The 20,442-nt window shown below is 47.1% G+C and overlaps 1 protein-coding gene across 2 annotated transcripts; it reads left to right on the forward strand.

Annotated features, from left to right (window-relative positions):
- Positions 1-5,927: 5,927 nt before the first annotated feature.
- LOC308512611 (zinc finger protein 286A-like) lies at positions 5,928-19,243 on the forward strand. Of its 2 annotated transcripts, none has more exons than XM_081115520.1 (6): positions 5,928-6,211; positions 6,505-6,791; positions 7,712-7,800; positions 12,072-12,186; positions 14,301-14,393; positions 15,515-17,434. In XM_081115520.1, the coding sequence occupies exons 2-6, from the start codon at positions 6,755-6,757 to the stop codon at positions 15,517-15,519; spliced, it is 339 nt and encodes a 112-aa protein (XP_080971646.1). In that variant the 5' UTR covers positions 5,928-6,211; positions 6,505-6,754; the 3' UTR covers positions 15,520-17,434. The 2 variants fall into 2 exon arrangements, with proteins under 2 accessions (XP_080971646.1, XP_080971645.1); XM_081115519.1 differs by lacking the exon at positions 15,515-17,434 and adding an exon at positions 18,551-19,243 and having other exon boundaries at positions 6,163-6,211.
- The last annotated feature ends 1,199 nt before the right edge of the window (positions 19,244-20,442 follow it).

Genomic DNA, 20,442 nt, shown 5'->3' on the forward strand with positions numbered 1-20,442 from the left:
GGCCCTGCTGAACAGGCGGCTGATGCCCTCCAGGCACTGGCTCTGGTTCTCCAGTTCCTTGTCCTTGGTTTTCTTGGGAAACACATCACCTTCTTGTTGTTCTCCTTGTCCATGACCTGGAGGGCGTGGCTGCAGCCTCCCCACTGCTGGGCAGCCTGCTCACCTAGAGAAACTGGAAGGGGAACTGGAGGGTGTTGTTGGCGGTAGCCTGGGCTTTGTTCTCAGAGTCTCCTTTTCTGTCTGTGGGCTGGGCTGCCATCCAGGAGTCCACCTGCAGCCCCATCAGCTCAGCTCCAACACCCTGGCTGGGGGAGGACTCATCTCCTCTCACTGGCGGGGAGTAGAGAAGGATGTGTGATGCCTCCTTGTTTGCCGCAGACCCGTATGGAGGGTGGACAACAGCACTCTAGAGCCCAAGCGGGCCGCATAATCTGAGTGTCCTGAGGCGACCCAGAATGGTCTCACAATACCAAGCTCCACAACCCCCACGAAGGGAATGATGTTCAAGGACTCCTCATTGGGGCTCCTCTGTTTGTCGGTGAGTGTGGCCTCCACGATGGGCAGTTGGTGGACACAATTGGCTCCTGTGACGCACTGTGTGGTTCTCAACACCATGGGCAGCGTGTCCTGCACAGCCCTCTGGGCCTCCTTGTAGAACAGGTCCCGCCTGGGCAGATCTTGGAAGTGGCAGTTGTAGCGGTAATGCACGGAGCCCGGGTACCTGGCCACGAGGTGGTAACCCAGCAGGATGACCACCAAGTGAATGTAGCCCAGCCAGGGGGACAGGGGCACAGGTTGTAGGAGAGCAGCTTCAGGAAGAGCCATAGCACAGCACTAAAGTACTGCTGTGCCCCTGACACCACGATCTTCACAGGCTGGGGGGCTGGGAATTGTAGTGACGGTATCTCTACATCCATGAAATGATGGTGCTGAAGGCCGTCTGGACCTCAGTCTTGGAGCAGGTGCACAGCCCAGGCAGCATGTGATCCTGTGGGACTCAGACGGGAACTGCCCCTGCCAGTCGGATGTGGGAAACTGCTTATTGCCTTCACTATCTGATAAGCATAGACAGAGAACCCCCCGAAGGCTGGGTGCCTTTGAAGCCCTCCCAAAGGTCTGAGCTAGGAGCCACCTCTGTTTGTCCAGACAGTGGTAGCTGAAACTACTCCCCCATTTATTATTATGTAAATCCTTGCTGATGGGCTAGTCTGCCTGAAGCAGGGGGTCACCTGCCTAGGGCTATGCTATGGGTGCATCCCAGATCAATAAAAGCTTGGTGAGGCCTGAGCACAGGGAGGGGAAGTCCTTCTGGACTTGCCCCCTGGTCCCCCAATATTGCAAAATTATCTCGTGTCTTTTTCTCTCATTTGCTGTGCGGCTCCTCTTTCAGATACCGAACCCTACTCCACGCGAGTCGTGGAAAGAAACACACTCAACAGTCGGAGATGTTGAGCAGGAGGATGTTCTGGGGCAGCTGGCTGTCAGAGATGAGGAAGTGGTTCAGCTGGTCATATACCGTCTCCCTGGGGATCTGCAGCTGGCTCAGGGGGTCGGGGCAGTGCTTGTTGTCCAGGCTGTTGGCCCTCTTGTTCCTGGCTCTGCCACCTGCTGCTCCGTCAGGGATGTGCTCCAGCCCCAGCAGCCCGCCTGCTCCCCCTGGGATCTGGTGGAAGCGATAAGGAGAGACTCGGTCTTGGTGATGTGCCTGCTGTTTGCTTGGGGCTCATCTTCTCTGTCACATGAGTTGGACCTGGAGGCCCCTCCTGGCGCTGGCACTGTGGATGCTCTAGCTCTCCATCTGACAGCTGGGCTGGGACAGGTCTTCCAAGTATGGCGTGGGCTTCGGGGTGCTGAGGACACTCTCATGGGCCACTGTCACGGTTCTCTAGTGAGTCATACAGCAGATCCAGGTCCTCCTCCACCTCAGGGACATGCTCCGAAGACTCCTGCTCTGAGTCCAGGACCTCCTCCCACTCTTGCATCCAAGCCCCAAATTTCTTGTTGGCATCTCCTTGCCTGGTCATGAGTGGCGATCTTACTACACTTTGGCGTTGCTTTTTGGGCTCCTCCAAGTCGAAGTCCTCCTCCTCTTGGTCCTGCCCATGCCAAGGATCATAGCTGCCCTGCTGATCTGAGAATATTTCATACTCCACCTCTGAGTAATGAACCAGGGACTTGGACTTGGGGCCAGCCTTCTGGGTGCTGTCCTTGGGGTCTATGGGCTGGCTGGACAGGGAGGACATGCTGACCTCAGCCATGTGGGCAGATTCCTCCATGTTGGTGCTATGGAGTCTCAGCATCTGGCCACCCTCGAGGGGTCGCTGCATCACCTCAGCCATGTCGATGGTGCCCACGGTGAGCCTCCGGTAACCCAGGATGGTCTGTTTGTTAAGGCGCTGCTTCTGCTGAAGCAAGATCTGCAGCTGCTTGCCTTCTCTCTTGATGTAGTGAGGATACAGCAGGGAGGTCCGCACCAGGTCAGTCTTCACTTGACCACTAGGGGGCAGCAGAATCTCATCAGACCTCAAGAAGATTTTGGAGCCTTGCATTTTAGTAGTGGCCACCACAGTGCTGAGCTCCTTCTCCAGCTTCTTATAGAAGAGCAGCTTGGTTAAGGTGAGGCTACACAGCCTGGGCACGCAAGTGGGGCTGGAGCATTCCACCTCCCAGGTGGAAAACAAATGCATGGGTATCTGTGTGTTGAATGCAGCGGGCATGCAGTCCAAGCCCGCGGCCGTCAAGGTGGTGGTCTGATTTCTAACCTGTGTTGGGAGAGGGGACTCATGCCATCAGAGGCAGTTCATAAACTGCCAGGTGGGCTGGGGGCTCCAGCTCAGACTGAGTCCCAAGCACTCAGTGATTGGCGGCAAGAGGTGGGACAGGAGTGATCCCAGGACCAGATGCTAAACTGGGGGTCTTGCAAACTCGGAGACCTAAAGTAACCACAAAGGATGGTCTGAAATTAAAGTGTGGTGTTTTTGTGTTGTTGTTGTTTTTAACTAAAAGCAGCTTATGGTGGGTACTGGTGTCCTAGGCCAGTGGTCGGCAAACTGCGGCTCGCGAGCCACACGCGGCTCTTTGGCACCGTGAATGTGGCTCTCCCTAAGTCTTAGGAGTACCCTAATTAAGTTAATAACAATGTACCTACCTATATAGTTTAAGTTTAAAAAAATTGGCTCTCAAAAGAAATTTAAATCATTGTATTGTTGATATTTGGCTCTGTTTACTAATGAGTTTGCTGACCACAGTCCTAGGTTGTCATCTTCCCTGAAAAAAAGTCAATCTTTATCTTAACTGAGCCTGTCTATTGTCTTTTTGCATCTATGACAACATATTTTTGGAATGTCAAAGAAATTTTCCTTTTTATTCAGACCCTCAGAGTCAAGCACTGCTCTGCTCTCTGCAGAGACCACACATCCCCTCACTGTTATTGAGTTCATTGTTGACTGTTAACTGTCCCATACACACCGAAGTGAAAGAAGTGCATGTCTATCATTTTACCTTTTTTCCAGGCCCAGAGATTTCCCTGCTGTGTTTTCTCCTGCTTCCCTCATCTACCAACAATGAATTTCATAAAACCACACAAGTCTCCACTTTTGATTGTAATGCATAGAATGAAGTGCAAAGCTGCCATTCTCTGGGGCATTACTATCTCATTCCGTTGAGATTTTGCTTCACTGCAATTGTCTACACTTTGGCTCAAATAAATTCACAAAAATTCTGCACAGGTTTCCACGTTTTCTACATGGACAAGAGAAAAGGTTCTCGGAAGGCAACATAGACTTGGAGGTGAGTTATGATGAGACACACTGGTATCTTAGTCATTCTTAGTAGAGGGTGGACAACAGCTCCCTGTGTTACCAAGGTCACCCCGGGATTTCTGACAGAGCACCCCATTCTAAGATGGGAACACATAGGCTTTTCCTGGGGTGGGAGAGTCTGGATATGAGGACAAGTGGGGTGTTCAGGGCAGCACCGCTGACAAGAAAACAGGAGGGAGTCACGTCCAAGTCCCACAGAAATGAACAGCTGCATCGCCAGCCCTGATAACAGCCCCCCCCTCTCGGTATGTTGTACATCCCAGGGCAGCCCCAGCTCCTGACCTGGAGGGGCCACAGGGATGTGGTCCTCAGGGCAGCAAAGGGCAAAGCAACAGACTTGGTACCTTAAGCCCCATGTCCTTTTGGGAAAAGCATCGCCACTAATCACAATGATGTGTAAGAGTGGGAGAAGGTGTGTAAGGCTTGTGAGGCCGACATGGACACTTGGAGATGGGCATTAAAAAGGGAAAATCTGTAGAAAAATGCAAAAAACACTCTTGACTGAACATGATGGGAAATGGTACAAAGTCTCTCTTCTAATATTCCAAAAACTTTGTGGGCAGTGACTTTCATCTCATCTGAAAGGGACTGGACAGTGAGAGTGGGTTGTGGGGAGGATATGGGCCTCAGATCCCTTTGGAAATTGGACTCTAGGAGGGACCTAGGGGAGTAGCAGGGCAGCTTCTGGAACCTCGGGCTGCCTTTGACTACATGGGATCCTGGAGTCTGGGTCACCTCAGCACCTGCACTCACCCTGCGGCCATGCTGCACGCTGGAAGGTGTATGGGCACCTGTGCCTCCTCCAGGGGCATGGAGGTGAGGACCCCATCAGTCAGCTCCTCTCTGTTCTCCTGTGCGGAGCTCAGGACTGGGAACCATAAAGACAGTTCCCAGTCACCAGGAGGAAGGCCTCAGAGCCCTGTTTTGCTGGTTCTCTACCCCTGTAATCCTCCACTGCAGACACACACGCACACAGTGTGATCTGCTGAGACCTCCACTGCAGAGGAAAAGGTGTGACAGCCTGAGGGCTAGGATTCCCATTGGAATAGATAAGGGACCCCTCTGGAACCCCATTTCCACCTGCTGGCCCTGTCCTGGGGTCTGATCACAGCAAGACCTCTAGGGGATCCACTGCCCCGAAAGCTGTTCCTGCCCCTGGTTTCTCCCTACAGGTCCCTCTTTGCAACACATGAAGGGGAGGGGATGTGGGCTGCACAGGGAGCGGGGTGGGGGGTGTAAATAAGGGTGTGAATACCAGGAGGCACAGAAAATGGGAGCTGGACAAAGGGTGCCATCCTGTGGGAACTAAAAACCATCCTTCCCCAAGGTGTGCGAAAGCCACTGGCAAGTTTTAAGCAGGAAAGTGCCGTTATGTTCTTGCTTTAGGATGGTCACTGGCCGCAAAGGGTGGAGAACAGATTGGTGTAAAGCAACGCTGAGTGAGTCAGAGAAATGAGTTGGGAGGCTGACCGTAACCCTAGTGAAAGGGCGGGGGCCAAAACGAAGGGAAAGCCAGTGGCCAGAGAGCGATGGACACGTGGGAGAGTTCTTTACGAAATAAGAAACAGGACTGGGCGGTAACCGCAGTGGGAGAAGAGCTGAGGATATTCTCACTCCTGCTTGTGCAGATGGGCGTGTGAAGAGGAGGCAGCTGACACACTGAGCCGGGTGGGAGGTGAGGAGAGACTAACCACGCTTTGAGGGAACCGCCTCTCCTGATAAAGCTGATGTCACGCTTGCTCACAAGGACATGGTGCTCAGATTTACTGGGACTGTTTGAACACTTTCCACTTCTCTCCCTCACTGGGGCATTTTCAGTGTTACAAGTCGTCTATGGAGGCACGAACATCGGTGTCCCTGTACACCCCACTGTTCCTAAAAGTACACCTTCCGTGTTATTTGAAGGCCAAGGAGTGTGTTGAGGTAAAATATATGGAAAAGGCAGCTCGCATACATCTTACGTTACGTTAACGCAGGTGGAACTCCTCGGCGGCCCTGAGCCCCGGACCGTGGTCCCCCCAGCGCCGCGCCGCACAGACTAGGCTCCGAGTCCCTGACGTCAGCGCTCTCCCGGGCGATGCTCCTCACGTGGGTGATGCAGCCCGTACTCTCGCGAGAAGGAGCGAGTCGGCTTCTTCACGTCCGGACCCCAATTCCCACCCCCGGACCCCAATTCCCACCCCCACCCCCCACCCCCCACCCCACCCCCCGACAGCGCCACGTGTGCTCCCACCTGCTGAGAAACGGAGGTTGGCCGTGCCCGGGGCCTTCTGGGAATCGTAGTTCTGGGCTGGATGAGGCTCGCCAGCCTCGCCCCATCCCCTTCTTACGCATGCGCGGCTCCGGGCTGGCCCGAGAGGTTCGGAGCCTTTGTCAAGCCCGGATGGGAGGTGAGTGGGGTTCGGAGGCCGCTTTTCGGCGCTCGGCTCCGGTGGCGGCCCCCGAGGCAGCAGTCTGTGCCGAGCCGGGGCCGGAGCGCGCATTTGTGGAAGGGGCCTCGAGGGCGGACCATGAGCCCATCCCCTCCCGCTCCGGCCGGACTCCCTCCGGCGGCTGCCGCCTCCCGGGGACGCGGGTGCGAGCGCGGTGCTGGCGGGCGCGACGGGCGGGGCGCGGGCCGGCGCGGGCTTCAGAGAGAGCCCGAACCCGGCACCATCTCCTCCAAGCTGCTCGGTCCCCGCAGGTACAGTGCCGAGCGGCCGGAACAGGCATCCGAGGATCCGTCTCGGGGACCTGGCCCCCCGCGGGATCCAGGTGCCGACATCCCGGGACCGAGGAAGAAGCGGGGCCTGACCTGACCCGGCCTTTCCGCAGCGCCCCGAGGGCCGGCCGGCGGGAGGACAGGGCTTCTCGCGGTGACGTGCCGAGAGGTCCGGATTAAGGAGCGCGGAGACGGGAGCTCCGAATCTTCGGAACCGGGAGGATTGGGGATCATGGAGGCAGATTGGGCCGAGATGCCCGCGAAGAGAGGTGAGAGTTGCGGGGATGTTGGACTGTGTGTGGAAGGGGCCGTTCCTCCCCGAAAGGAAATGGGCTGCCCCCGGGGAGGTGGCCCTTGGCGGGCGGCTCTGCCAGTCTCCTTTGTCTGGGACGTGGCTGGGCTCCTTGCCTGAGCATGCAGGGCTTGGTGTGGGGGACCCCCTCTCCCCCTGAGCTGGTGCACAGTGGGTCCTGGAAAGCCACCCCAAAATGTTAGCAGCTCAGGCCAGAGCACAGCCTCAGTCACTTTTTCTCCCACGTTCTTTTCACCCAGCTGTCAGGGAGTCTGAGAACGTAGCGTATTTGGCTGGCAGAAAACATCTCCCCACCTCTGTTACTCCCGTGGCACAACAATCCTGTTATGTCAGTGGCGCAGATACTGCTGTTTTGCATCGCAGAGAACAGGCGCAGAGGGCGGTGATTGACTAGCCCGGTCTTTCTTGAAGTTTGGTCTGGGACCTCATGTCAGCCTTTTCTAATGGACTCAGTAGAAAACGTTTTCTCCTGACCCATGGCCTGCTCATTAGATTTCTGGAGTGCACCTCAGACCCAACTACTAGTAGCAATTATTAGGAAGGGGAATCTAGTGATCTACATTTACATAAGCTTGCAGGGTGATTTTTGAGAACTGAGCCTATTTTTCTTATATTAATTTAATGTACATTAAGCTTGGAAATAAACTGGCTTATTATTCTCATTTCTAGATTAGAGAGTGCCCCTGCCAGTAGGTGTTATGTCCAAGTGGCAACGTTCCTGGACTTTCTCCATGACCCCAGGGTCAAGGGTTGTCTGGGCTGCCTTCAGGTGCAGTATTTGAGGGAGCATCATTCCTAGAGGGAGGAATTTTTGTCTTGTAAATCTGAAGCACAACATAGATTTAGATCCCACAATTACCGCTTTCTTGCCCGTAGCTACGTCTTTCCAGGATTCTTTCTATTCCCAAGAGAAGAGCACAGAAAAGGGAGAAGTGGCAGCTCTCTGCCTCACAGCCAGATCCCAGGTGAGTCTGTACTGATTATTGAAATTCCACCTTATTTCTCAGAGTACAGGCGCACCCTTCTTTTTGATGTCAAGTTTCTTTGTCTACTAGAGCCCATCTGGGGAGCTGAGTTCTAATCTAAGACTACTCGGGTGGCTAATGGACTCAGTAGAAAATGTTTTCTGCTAACCCATGGCATCTTCTCCATCTAGTTATACTTATTGTCAGTCAACAGACAGGTAAGGAGCATAATTACCCTTCTTTGCCTATTGTGCTAGTTGCTGAGCTTGGTAACGTAGGAAACTATTTTAATAGAAAATATGGGGCATATCTTAATCTTCAGTTGATTATTCAGGATTCTTTTGTATTTTAGTTGTAATTCCAATTTGGTCCTGGGGGTGTGTCTGTGTAGCATCCACTTACTCTGCCACCATTTTTAATCTTCGGGGTGTATCTTAAAATTTATGTTTCTGCAAGGGAATCAACATACACATGACTGTTATGTAAGAAATTAAGAAAGCACCTTTCTTTAGTGCTGAAGTGAGTTATGAAAATAGTAAGTGCTCAAAAGTTCAGAATAGCACTTGAAAAGGAAAGCCTACGGAAGGCTTAACTTAAAGAGTTAAAATCCAGCCCTCCAAGATGATGAATGCACAAGTTTAGAAAGTGAAACAGTTTTCCAATCTGTCTTAACAAAGGCAAATATTAAGAATTGTTTCATTTAAGTGGTGGTTGGCCTAGCTGATTTGGCTTAATGGGTAGAGTGTTGGCCTGCGGACTGAAAGGTCCCGGGTTCAATTTCGGTCAAGGGCACATGCCAGGTTGTGGGCTCGATCCCAGTAGGGGGTGTGCAAGAGGCAGCTGATTAGTGATTCTCTCTCATCATTGATGTTTCTATCTCTGTCTATGCCTCTCCCTTCCTCTCTGAAATAAAGAGAAAAAAAGAAAAAAAAAATTTAAATCGTGGTTGTACTATATGGGTGATTCGTGTATTGGTCTTTCAACGTTTGGATGTTTGAAATTTTTATTAAAAGAAGTTAGGTAAGAGAAAAGAGCTCTTCATGATGTGTGTGGCCACGATTCCTGAATTAGCCTTTTTCTTTGCTACTGTGATTCCAAGTGTAAAAAGTCCATATTGTGCATTGGTACTGTTTGTAAAAGTGACTTCTTGGGGTCCTTATATACTTCCCTGTCTTCATTGGTTTCTCAACTGCCTTACATTAGTATTGAAGACTATTAGTCAAGAAGCTTTAAGTTGCAGATGATAAAAGCTCAAACTGATGTAAGGGAAAGGTATTTATTGGCTATCATGACTGAAAAATCCAGGTCTAACTAGAAAAAGAGCTCAAGTAATAACATTAGAACCCATTTCCTCCATTTCACTGACTTCTTCTTTTCTCTCTGTGGGTTTTCCTCTCAAGCAAGTGTTCTTCCTCCTGCTGGCCCCTACCACATCTAGGCTTACAGCTTCCCAGGCTGAGGACCCCAGACAAAGGGCAGCTTCCCTCCTATTCATTCCAGCAAAAGTCCAGGGGTTAACTCTTTGACAGCCATTACGCCCATTCTTGGACCAATTTGGGCAGACCTATGGAATATACCTGCACACACACATGGAAGCACACATACCACCATGAGTCAGAGATACAATGAATTCTACCTGAACTCACTGGCCAGCATAGTAGCCAAGGAAAATCCAACTACAAGTGCCAGAGGAACACTTTGATTCAAGACAGTTAGCGCCTCAGATAGATTAAACCTTTTATGGAAATTTTTTAAAACTTTTGTCCTTTTTGCATTGCATTAGATGTGGTGTGATGCTAATATTATAACTATCTTATTAGAATTTGCCTGGACTGTGTTTTGTATTTCCTGTATTCAATTTTTTAAAAGTATTAAAGTTTTAATTCTTGTCTGGTTGTAACCAGGTGAACAGCACAAACATATGTAAATGTAAAAGTAATATTACTTCCTCCTCAAATTCAGTCCCCTTCTTCTCCCTACTGAGGGTAACAGTTTGATTTCCCAGTATATCTCTCCATATGCTCTTGGTGAACTTGCACTCCTATATTCAGACATGTAATGTTTCCTTTGATTTCTCCCACTGCCAGTCCCCAACTTTGGGGTGTTTTTAGGAGGGTTGTTGTATAAACAGGATTTGGCTTTTTTTAAGGGAAATTAATTCACCAGGCCAGTGTGGCTCAGTTAGCTGAATGTTGTCCCATGCACCAGGAGGTCACTGGTTTGATTCCTGGTCAGGACACATGCCTGAGTTGGGGGCTCAATCCCCAGTAGAAAATGAACAGTAGGCAGCCAATCCATGTTTCTATCTCTCCCTCTCCCTTCTCTCTGAAATCAATAAAAAAAACATTTACTTTTTTTTTAAAAGGGAAATTAACTCATTCGCATTAATATGATCGTATGTTTCGAATTTTCCTTGCCATGTGATTTTTATATTCTATTTACTATGCTTTCCTTGTTTCTTTTGTGTGTGTTTCTGCTTTTTGTGCATTGGTTTGCATTTGTGTCCTGATTTTTTCTTCTAATTGTCTGGAAGTTAATTCTCATTGAGTGTCAATTTAGCTGTGGATATGCAGGCTGTAAGATCTCAGTCATTTTTCCTCAAAATGTCTTGTCTACTTAGTGATTTACATTTTATTTTATTTTCCAAGGATGATTGTTGTATGTTTTTAAGTCTCAGATTATTTCTGTTTTTGGAAACTATTTTGAAATAATTTAAGACTTAAAGAAATGTTAACGGTAGAAAGATTTCTTACCTACTAGGGTTAGGGTTAGGATTTACCCTCCATTCATATTCTCCAAAAGATAACACTTTATCTCACTTCATTCTTATTTTCCAAAATCAGGACACCAGCATTGATACAGTACTACAACCTACTGACCTTATTTAGACCTCCCAGCTAACCTATGTTCTTGTCTCCCCCCCACCCCTTTAATTTCTGCTTTTATCCTGTAATTCTTTCTGTTTCTCTTAGTATGTTGTTCTTTCTCTAACTTGACCTGTATGCTTTGCTCATTTATTTACATTATTTTTTAATGAAATGGAAGTGTTTAAAGCTATGAAATTACCTCTGAGTATAGTTTTAGTGATTTGGCATTGGTTTTGCATTTTATTATTTTGACATTCTGATTTTTTTTTCAGTTATCAGTTTTTGCTCTGTTCTATTTATGCTTGGAATCTATTTAAATTTACTTTGTTACTTTTGAAAATGCTTCATGAATGTTTAAATAGGTGTTTTCTATCCAGTTATAGCATTTGATGATATATATTTATTTCAGTAACCTTGGAATATTATTCACATTCTCTATGGTTTTATTTTAAAAGGCATGTAATGCCTTGGCTGGTATGGCTCAGTTGGTTGGTGTGTCGTCCCATGTACCGGAGGTCACGGGTTCAATTCATGGTCAGGGCACATACCTAGGTTGCAGTCAGGGCATGTATGGGAGGCAAGGAATCGATGTGTCTGTAGCACATCAATGTTTCTCTCTCTCTCTCTCTCTCTCTCTCTCTCTCTCTCTCTCTCTCTCTCACGCTCTCACGCTCTCACTCTCTCGCTCTTGTTCTTTCTTTCCCTCACTCTCTAAAAAGTAAAAATAAACTTCATATTCTCTAAATAAATAAATAGGCATATAATAATACTTATATGTATTTACCTCCTTACAGTTTTGTTGCTGTTTTTTGTCTTATAAAACTTAATTCTATGGTATTTACACATAAACCTCAGTTCTTTCTGGTCCCTTACTCAATCTGTTGCCATCATTTTTCAGTTACTGCTTTTGCTTTAAATTAATTCCATGCTTAATTGGATTTGGTGCTCACTGCCAGTCATTTCATTCCATGACTTATCCACTCACAAGGTCTGTATTTCAACTCATCTTCTGATTGGCTAGATTGATTCTTCAAGTTTTTATTGAGGACGCACGAGGAGAGTTATGCAGACAGGCTTTTTCCTCCTCTATTTTGTTTACTTTGCCAAACTGCATCGTCAACTCATTAGTTCATGGTTTATTTTTAACTCTTTATTTCCCAGAAAAGTGATGTCTCTCAATGGAGAAACTCTCATATTGAACCTAGCAGAGCGCGCCTGGCACATAACTGATACCAGTGGCTTTACATAGAATATTCAGACTCTGAATACTAGTAGAACACTTGTCATTTATCGCTGTCACTTCAGATGGACTCAGTCGCTTTGCTCCAGGGCCACCAGAACTGCGGGGGGCGAGGGATGCTGTCAAGTGAAAGATGGTGAACAGAAGTATGTTTTGTGTCTTAGGCGTCCGTGACGTTCAAGGATGTGGCCATGGACCTTACCCCCGAGGAGTGGGGGAAGCTGGATCCTGCACAGAGGGACGTAATGCTGGAGAACTATAGGAACCTGGTCTCGCTCTGTAAGGACGGCTTCTCATTGTGACTCTGCAGTCTGCTCAGGGACATCATTCTTTATTGACAGTGAAATAGCTTCACAAAGCCTTCGCTTTTCCATTCCGGAGTCATAGAGTCTGAATCCTGTTGGACCCAGAGACAATCTATTCCTGTTCTAGGTTCTTGGTGAACTGCCTATGCTTGTTTTGTATTAGGATTTTTTGGATTCAAGTGACAGAAACCTAATTCACACTAGCTTAGGGGGCAGGGAGTCGTTCTTTTTTTCCATTGATTAAAAAAAAAACACCATATTTATTGTAAGTTAAGTAAATTAATCTATTTTTTTTAAAGAGATAACATTTTCCTGAGCATCCTCTGGAATTGAGTAACTGTTGATCCTGCCTAAATTTTTTTTTTTTCAGATGGTTCTGTTTTCGTTTTCCCCTTACCCCTAAGTGCAGTGCTTACCCCTAGAGAGGGCAAATTACTTTTTAAGGTATTTCTCTTCTCTGAAGTTTGTGGCCTTACGAATTTTCAACTAAAAGCCCATATTAACAGCTTGTCGATACTGATATGGGATAAGTACAACCGCACTTTCTAGAAATCTGTCATTTCTAAAGTCTGTCCTCAGCATGTTACCCCCCAGCTGTTGTGGTCTACTTAAAGTTGTGCTTTTCATATGCGCAGCTCAGGACTCGAAAAGATTGGATGGTATTTGTATATAGATTTTGGTGCTCCTCCATAGTTACTTTCTCTATTGGTAGTCCTTTGATAGAACTAAATTGCACTTTCTCAGCAGCAGTAAGACTTTTGCTTTTTACTTGTACTTGATTGCCCCACACCGTGATCTGGAAGTATCCTCAAGGTGAATATGAATACTACAACATAAGTTTGCTTCTGTACTGTAGCCCAAATATTATTGCTCATCTCTGCCTTCAAAATGTGGCTTTTGAAGTTAAATTGGGTTATTTACCTGTCTTTCTATAAAACAGTTAAATCCATTGGCATATTGATGGGAGGTAGAAAGATGGGGTGTTTTTTATCTGATTAAGCTTGCTCTTACCTAGGCATTGTGAAACTGGATTAAGTGTGGACTTATAAATATTTGTCTTCCTTCAGTCATAATGCTGGGCCTCATACGTATCCCTACCTTTCCTCCAGGGGTAGATACTTCTCCCAGCTGCACTGGGTTTCCGCCACTTTCCTCAGGTAACAGTGCTGGAGCCCATCGCCTGGCGATGAGGCTTCTGTTAATGAGGAGAGGTGGGTTTAGCTAGAGTTTAGGTATTGGATTCCATTCCCCACGTGGGAAAAATCTTGATTCAGGGAATCAAATATATAACCAGGAATTTCTTTCTTTTTTCTTTTTTAAATCCTGTGGCTTGGCTTTGCCCTACTGGCTTTATTCCTAGGGTCTCCCCATGTGGCAAAGATGGCCTTTAGTAGCTCTAGGTTATATTATTCTTCCAATTAGAGAACTAAGGGAAAAAGGTAGTGCTTCTATCCTAGGAGTTTCAGCAAAGAGGGTCACATGTTGGTTAATGAAACAACGACTAGAGCCAGGGAAATAGGTTACTCTGGGCAGTTTGGAGCCTGTGTGTACCTGTGTGCATGTGTGCGCACACATGTGTACAAGTGCATATATGTGTTTGTATGGATGTGGTAAGAACTATGTTACCCCTCCCCAACCTCATGTAATAAATTCCCTAGGAAAGTGGGTTCTAGTAGCTAAAGAAGGAAGAAAGGAAAAGCAGAAGACAAAAATTCTAGTTACCACAGTCACAACGTGTGGTGCTGCCACTGGGGTCCTCTTTTCTCCAGTTCCTTCCCTAAGCTGAGGATTGGTCTGCAGCGTCTCTCTGGAACTTCCTCAGTGAAGAAAGATGAGTTCTCCTCTTTTGACGGGCACGAACACTTGTGTTTTCCAGTGCATAGAAACTCCTTACCAGGCCCAGATTCCTACAGATATCTTAAGCTTCATGTGGAGGTCCATCTTCCCTCACTCCAGATCTTCCTGTAATTCCCGTCCTCTTTGTAGATCAGGGATTTGGCACTATGCTCTAGGATAGATGTTTGCCCATCACAAATAGCTATTAGTAAGTCCCATTTCTTTCTTTCTTCCTTTCTTTCTTTTGATCAGGGCTTCCAGTTTCCAAGCCTGAGAACTACAATTTGGAGAATGGAAAGGAAACATTGAATCTTGAGAGAAAAGTTCCCAGAAGCAGCTATTCAGGTGAGTCAAATAGATGGGAGTCCTCAGAAATAATAGCCCCTAAGGACAGTGAAGAATTGGCACTTTTCGGTGCTTAAGAAAGACTATATTAGCAGTGCCTACATGCTTTATCCTATAATATAGGACCTATATAATAAAAGTATAATATGCAAATCGACCAAACGAGGGAACCACCAGTCGGCAGGGGGGCCGGGCCAGCGAGCAGGTGGCACCAGGCCGGCCAAGGCGCATGCCATCGGGCAGAGGGAGGGGATAGCGATGGGGCGGGAAGGTACTGTTGTATGGGCAGCTACATTTTTTTGCCCTAATTATAAAAAATAGTACATAGCATGATCCTTCTGAGGCAGCAGTACCATTTTCCCCATCTTATGGGAGGAAAACTGAAGCAGAGAGAAGTTAAGTAATTGGCTTTGTCACACAGTTATTATAAGTGTCAGAGTCAGGGTTGAGCACAAAATGTGCAAGCCAGAGTCCATGCATGTCATCACTGCATCATCCTGTTTTTTTCAGTGTTAGAGTAGCCTTGCCAGGTTTTAATTTTTAAATCTAAGAACCTGTTCCCAGTATATAGGGTCGGGTCCCTAGGCCTGACCGGCGATCAGGTCCATCTGCAGGGCGACCAGCAGGCAGGGCAATTGGGGGGCAGGGGGGCCCCCAGCTGGCGGTCTGGCACCATCCGCTGGCCCGCCCCACCCCCAATCACCTCCCTTTCGGGAGGCAGTGTGTGTCATAGCCACCAGCCATTCTGCCTTTCAGTCGGTTTGCATATTAGGGTTTTATTATATAGGATATGTATATATATATATTTTTTTTTTTAAAATTAATTTCAGAGAGGAAGGGAGAGAGATAGAAACAGCAATGATGAGAGAGAGGCATTGATCAGCTGCCTCCTGCATGCCCTTTACTGGGGATCGAGCCCGCAACCTGGGCATGTGCCCTGACCAGGAATCAAACCTTGACCTCCTGGTTCATAGGTTGAAGCTCAACCACTGAGACACACCAGCCGGGCTATTTTTTAAATATTTTAAATGAATATAGCAATTTAAATATATATAAAAGTCGAGAGAAAAACCAAACACGCTAATATTTTGCTTCATTTTGCCTCTTTTTCTTTTTTTCAGTATAAATAAAAATGTAACTACAGGTCTCTGAAGTTTCACAAGTTGAACACAGCTCCCAAATCAAGAAACAACCTTTCCAGCAGCCCTAGAGACACCCTGTGCCCTCTTTAAGTCACTGCCCTCCTTCCTAGAGTAACCGTATCCTAACTTCTAATACCCGGATTAGTTTTGATTTAGTTTTATACAAACAGAATCATACTGTATATACTCTTGTGCCTGACTTCCTTCACTAAAGATTACTGTGAGATACATTCATTTTGTAACATTTAGTTATAGTTCATTCTCATTGTTGTACGGTCTTTCATTATGTCAGTATACTAGATTTTTGAGTAGTTCCAGTTTTTAGCTATATGAGTCATGCTGCTTATGTATATTCTCTCTTTTGATGAGCACATGTGTGCATTTCTGTCGGATATATACATTAAGTAGAATTGTTGGGTTGGAGGGTAGATCATGCTCACTTGTGGTAGATATTGTCAAAAGATCCCCAAAGTACACTGCCAGTGTGGCTCGGTCAGTTAGAGCGTTGTCCCGAGCACCAAATGGTCGCAGGTTCAGTCTCAGTCAGGGCACATACCCAGGTTGTGGGCTCAATCAATGCTTCTCTCTCACATCAATGTTTCTCTCTCTCTCTCTCTCTCTCTCTCTCTCTCTCTCTCTCTCTCCCCCCCTCCCTCCCTCTCCCTCTCCCTCTCCCTCTCCCCCTTCCCCTCCTTCTCGCTTCCTCTCCCTCCCTCACTTACTCCCTTCCTCTCCAAGTCAATAAAAACATATGCTCGGTGAGGATTTAAAAAATAATAAAGAATTTTTTTTAAAAAGGAAAGAAAGAAAATCCAGCCTCACCCCCAATATATAGTAGGAAAAGGGAGGAGGATTTTATGGTCTCTTCCGATACTTGTGGCTGTTCTGATACTACACTAAAACTGAGCAAGTGGTAGTTTCTTAAAGATTAGTTAACAGTGTGGCATCTGAAACTATATCCATGGTTTTTCATACTCTTACATTAAAACCTATTGATATTTTCACCCTAGCTGGGTTGGCTCAGTGGATAGAGCGTCAGCCTGCAGACTGAAGGGTCCCAAGTTCATTTCTCGTCAAGGGCACTTACCCAGGTTGCAGGCTCAATCCCCAGTAGGGGTATGCAGGATGCAGCTAATCAATGATTCTCCCTCATTATTAATGTTTCTATCTCTCCCTTCCTCTCAGAAATCAATATAAAAAAAAACACCTATTGATTTTTTGGAAAATACTGGTTCACTGAGTTATGGAGATCTTCCAAATATTGGCACATTTCATTATACAATATTTAAAAAATAACAGTCCTGGCCAGGTAGCTCAGTTGGTTACAGCATCATTGGATACACCAAGATTGTGGGCTTGATCCCCAGTCAGGGCACCTACAAGGACTAGCCAATAAGTAAGTGGAACAACAAACTGATGTTTCTGTCTTGCTCTCCCTCTCTCAAATTAATAAAGGTATTTTAGACAGTTTTCGATGTCACCACTGACATTGTCAGAAAAGTCTTCTAAGTATTTGGAAGACCAGCTGTCGGCCCCTGACTAGCCATCAGGCTATCTATCAATGGTAGTTGAATGTTTTTCAAAATTGTAATTTATTCCTGGAAGCTCAAATTTTATCAAACACTGTCAGTTGTTTTTCTTGACGTGACAGGCTCACTTCATTCATCTTTAGAAAATATCTGCCAAATATCCAACACGGGTAACATAACTTGTCTGTCAGTTGTTCTTTCCAGAAATATGTGGTCCATGAAAAAGATGGCTAGTTCAGCTCACAACTCAAACTATCTCATGAGTGGTTATCTTCAAGACAACCATCATACTGTGACATGACCAGCATTGCTTTATGAATATGTCCTATTTCATCAATCCAGAACATTAAAAAGGCATGTTCTCAAGGTTTGAAGTTTTTAAAAGTTAATAATGTTTACCGTTGTCCAGCTGGAGTGACTCAGTGTTTGAGAATCATTCTGTGCACCAAAAGGTTGCAGGTTTGATTCCTGCACAGGGTACCTACCTGGGAGGTTGTGGGTTTGATCTCCAGTAAGTTAACCGATTGATCTCTCTCTCTTTCTCTCTCTCTCTCTCTCTCTCTCTCTCTCTCTCTCTCTCTCTCTCTCTCTCTCTCCCTTTCTCTCTGTAAGCCTGTCCTCAGATGAGGGTTAAAAAATAATAACAATAATACTGTTTACTCAGGCATTTTTTATATATATTTTTTTATTTCAGAAAGGAAGGGGGAGAGAGAGAGAAACATCAGTGATGAGAGAGAATCATTCAATCAGCTTCCCCCTCATCAATGTTCTTTGCTGCTCTCCAAGGAACACTGGTGGGGCCGCCCATCCTCTGTGATGGGCACGCAAGCTCTTGCCACGTCACAGGCTATTTCCACTGGAACACAGCCATGCCCACATATTATACACTGTCCGTGGCTGCTTTTGTAGCACCATCTGGTACTTTACAGACAAAGCTTTGGGCCCTGGTGTACGGAATAAAGTCAGCGTCCACTGGCACAGCCAGCAGGACTGTACGACCAGGCCTCCACCAGTCCTCCCTGCCTTGTCTCGGTGCGCGTTCTCTGCAGCCCCCTAAAGGGATGGTCCACTGACCAGCTCATCTCATGACTCTCTGTTGCTACTCTTGCCTGGAGCTCTCTTCTGAGCTCCCCAGCTCCCAGCTAACACCAACCAGTCATCCAAAAGGTTGCACTGAAATGTTACCGGTTCGATTCCTGCTCAGGGTGTGTGTGGGAGGCAACTGATTGATATTTCTCACATCGATGGCTCTCTCTCTTCTCTCCTCTCCTCTCCTCTCCTCTCCTCTCCTCTCCTCTCCTCTCCTCTCCTCTCCTCTCCTCTCCTCTCCTCTCCTCTCCTCTCCTCTCCTCTCCCCTCCCCTCCCCTCCCCTCCCCTCCCCTCCCCTCCCCTCCCCTCCCCTCCCCTCCCCTCCTCTCCTCTCTCCCCCTTCCACACTCTCTGAAAAACAAATTAATAAAAACGTGGGTTTTTTTTTTAATTCAGCTCAAGACAGGACTCTTCAGTGACGCCATCTCTGCACCTCGCCAGCCCTCCTGAAGCTCCCTCCCCGTGAGCTCGAGGCATCTATTGTTGTGCCTCCTGAGCTCTTGCAAACATTTCCCACAACTTCTGCTGGTGTCTGCTTCTTCGCCTCCAGACTACAAGTCCCTGGAGAGTAAATGTGTGTTTTAATCACTTTTATATTCCCAGAGCTTAGGTTTTTACCTGGAAGACAGTAGATATTTAATACATGTTGAATGAATGACTAATTGAATGAATGAATGCAGAACCAGCTCGTAACTTCCCATATTTTCCCTGCTCCCCATATGCACTCATGGTCTGGCCTCATGGCCCAATCCCACCTCACAGAGCCTGAGCCTGTCTTGTCCTAGCCATGCCCTTCCAGAATCCAGACCTTCTCCTCCAGAGGCAGCCCTGCTGCTCCTGCCCACACTCATGTCCTTCACATGCAGGTCAGTGTGGCTGTCAGCGACCCCCTGGTTCTGTCCTGCTGCCTGACGGACTGGGTCCTGTGAGCACCTCTTGCCTGACAGGCGTTTGCAGGTGTCACAGCTGAGTCCTGTGCCAGAATCCGGGCTCCGGCATTTTCTATGTCTGTCACCCTTGGGGAACTCAGCTCCTGGACTCCACTTTCCTCATCACTGAAATGGAAGTGATTAAATGTGCTTCACTGGCTGATATGATGATGAGATAATATGTAAAAACAACCAGCATCAACCTGGGACATAGATGCACATTTGTTCATTGAAACATTTATTTACTGATTGTTCATTAGATGACAGGGAGTGAACAAGAGACAAAACTGACACCAAGTTCCTGCCCTCATGGGGCTGGTTTTCTGGTCAGGCAGAGACAATAACAAGAGATGTATAAAGCTTAGACGGTGCAAAGAGCTTGGAGACTGAGAAAGCAGGGAAAGGGGAGGCATTGCACTGTCATTAGACAGTTATTTTTTAACGGTTTTCCATCAGAAAGTCTCATAAATCTTAGGAGTCCGCATGTAATGCTTTAGAATGTTAGCCAGTGGGGTAAGCATTTGATAAAAATACTAGTTGGGTGAATCAAGAAAAGAATGAGAGGAGGAGGAAGTGTGCCCCTCATCATTCCTCAGCAAATGCTTTTTAATATCTCTAACACCAGCCAGGAGGGCCTTCTGCACTCAGGGACAAAGCTGTAGGTGGTAGGAGTAGTTATGTGAGAGGGATCAGCAAGGGAGAATCTGAATTTGGAGAAAACAAGTCAGAAGTTTCACCCAAACATCTGGGCTGATCCGGTGATAGGGGATCAGAGACCGGAGAAGGACTCAATGAGATGGCATTTCATGGGAAAATTTGGAGACTAAACCCAAGGTCCTTCAGAGAGGAGATGGGGCCTTTGCTCATCCTCATTCCACACCACAATCACAGGGAGAATTCTGGATAAGGAGGTGGTGATGGAGGGAGAGGTGAGGAGGGACCTACGTTGGGCTTCCAGGCATTTCTCCTTTCAGTCTTTTTTAAAAAAATACATTTTATTGATTTTTTACGGAGAGGAAGGGAGAGGAATAGAGAGTCAGAAACATCAATGGGAAACACCAATCAGCTGCCTCCTGCACACCCCCCACTGGGGATGTGCCTGCAACCAAGGTACATGCCCTTGACTGGAATCGAACCTGGGACCCTGCAGTCCTCAGGCCGACAGTCTATCCACTGAACCAAACCAGTCAGGGCCAGTCTATTCTTTCTATCTCCACACACAAGCCCTTCTTCACAGCACTCTGACTCTGCTTAGCCCATCCCTTACCTGTCAGTCCAGCATGTGAATTTCAGGGCCCAGAACTCTCTGACTTTTCCTTCCCCTCCATTGGCTCACAAAGCAGTTACTTCTGAGGGAGG

This window comes from Myotis nattereri (assembly GCF_964212035.1).
Source record: "Myotis nattereri genome assembly, contig: HAP1_SCAFFOLD_356, whole genome shotgun sequence".
NCBI lineage: Eukaryota > Metazoa > Chordata > Mammalia > Chiroptera > Vespertilionidae > Myotis > Myotis nattereri.

Excerpts from the sequence above, each read along its gene's own strand:
- LOC308512611 (XM_081115519.1), top strand. The coding sequence starts at position 6,755 with ATGGAGGCAGATTGGGCCGAGATGCCCGCGAAGAGAG. Across the intron at positions 6,792-7,711 it reads CGAGATGCCCGCGAAGAGAG|CTACGTCTTTCCAGGATTCT; the intron begins GTGAGAGTTGCG and ends TCTTGCCCGTAG. Across the intron at positions 12,187-14,300 it reads TAGGAACCTGGTCTCGCTCT|GGCTTCCAGTTTCCAAGCCT; the intron begins GTAAGGACGGCT and ends TCTTTTGATCAG.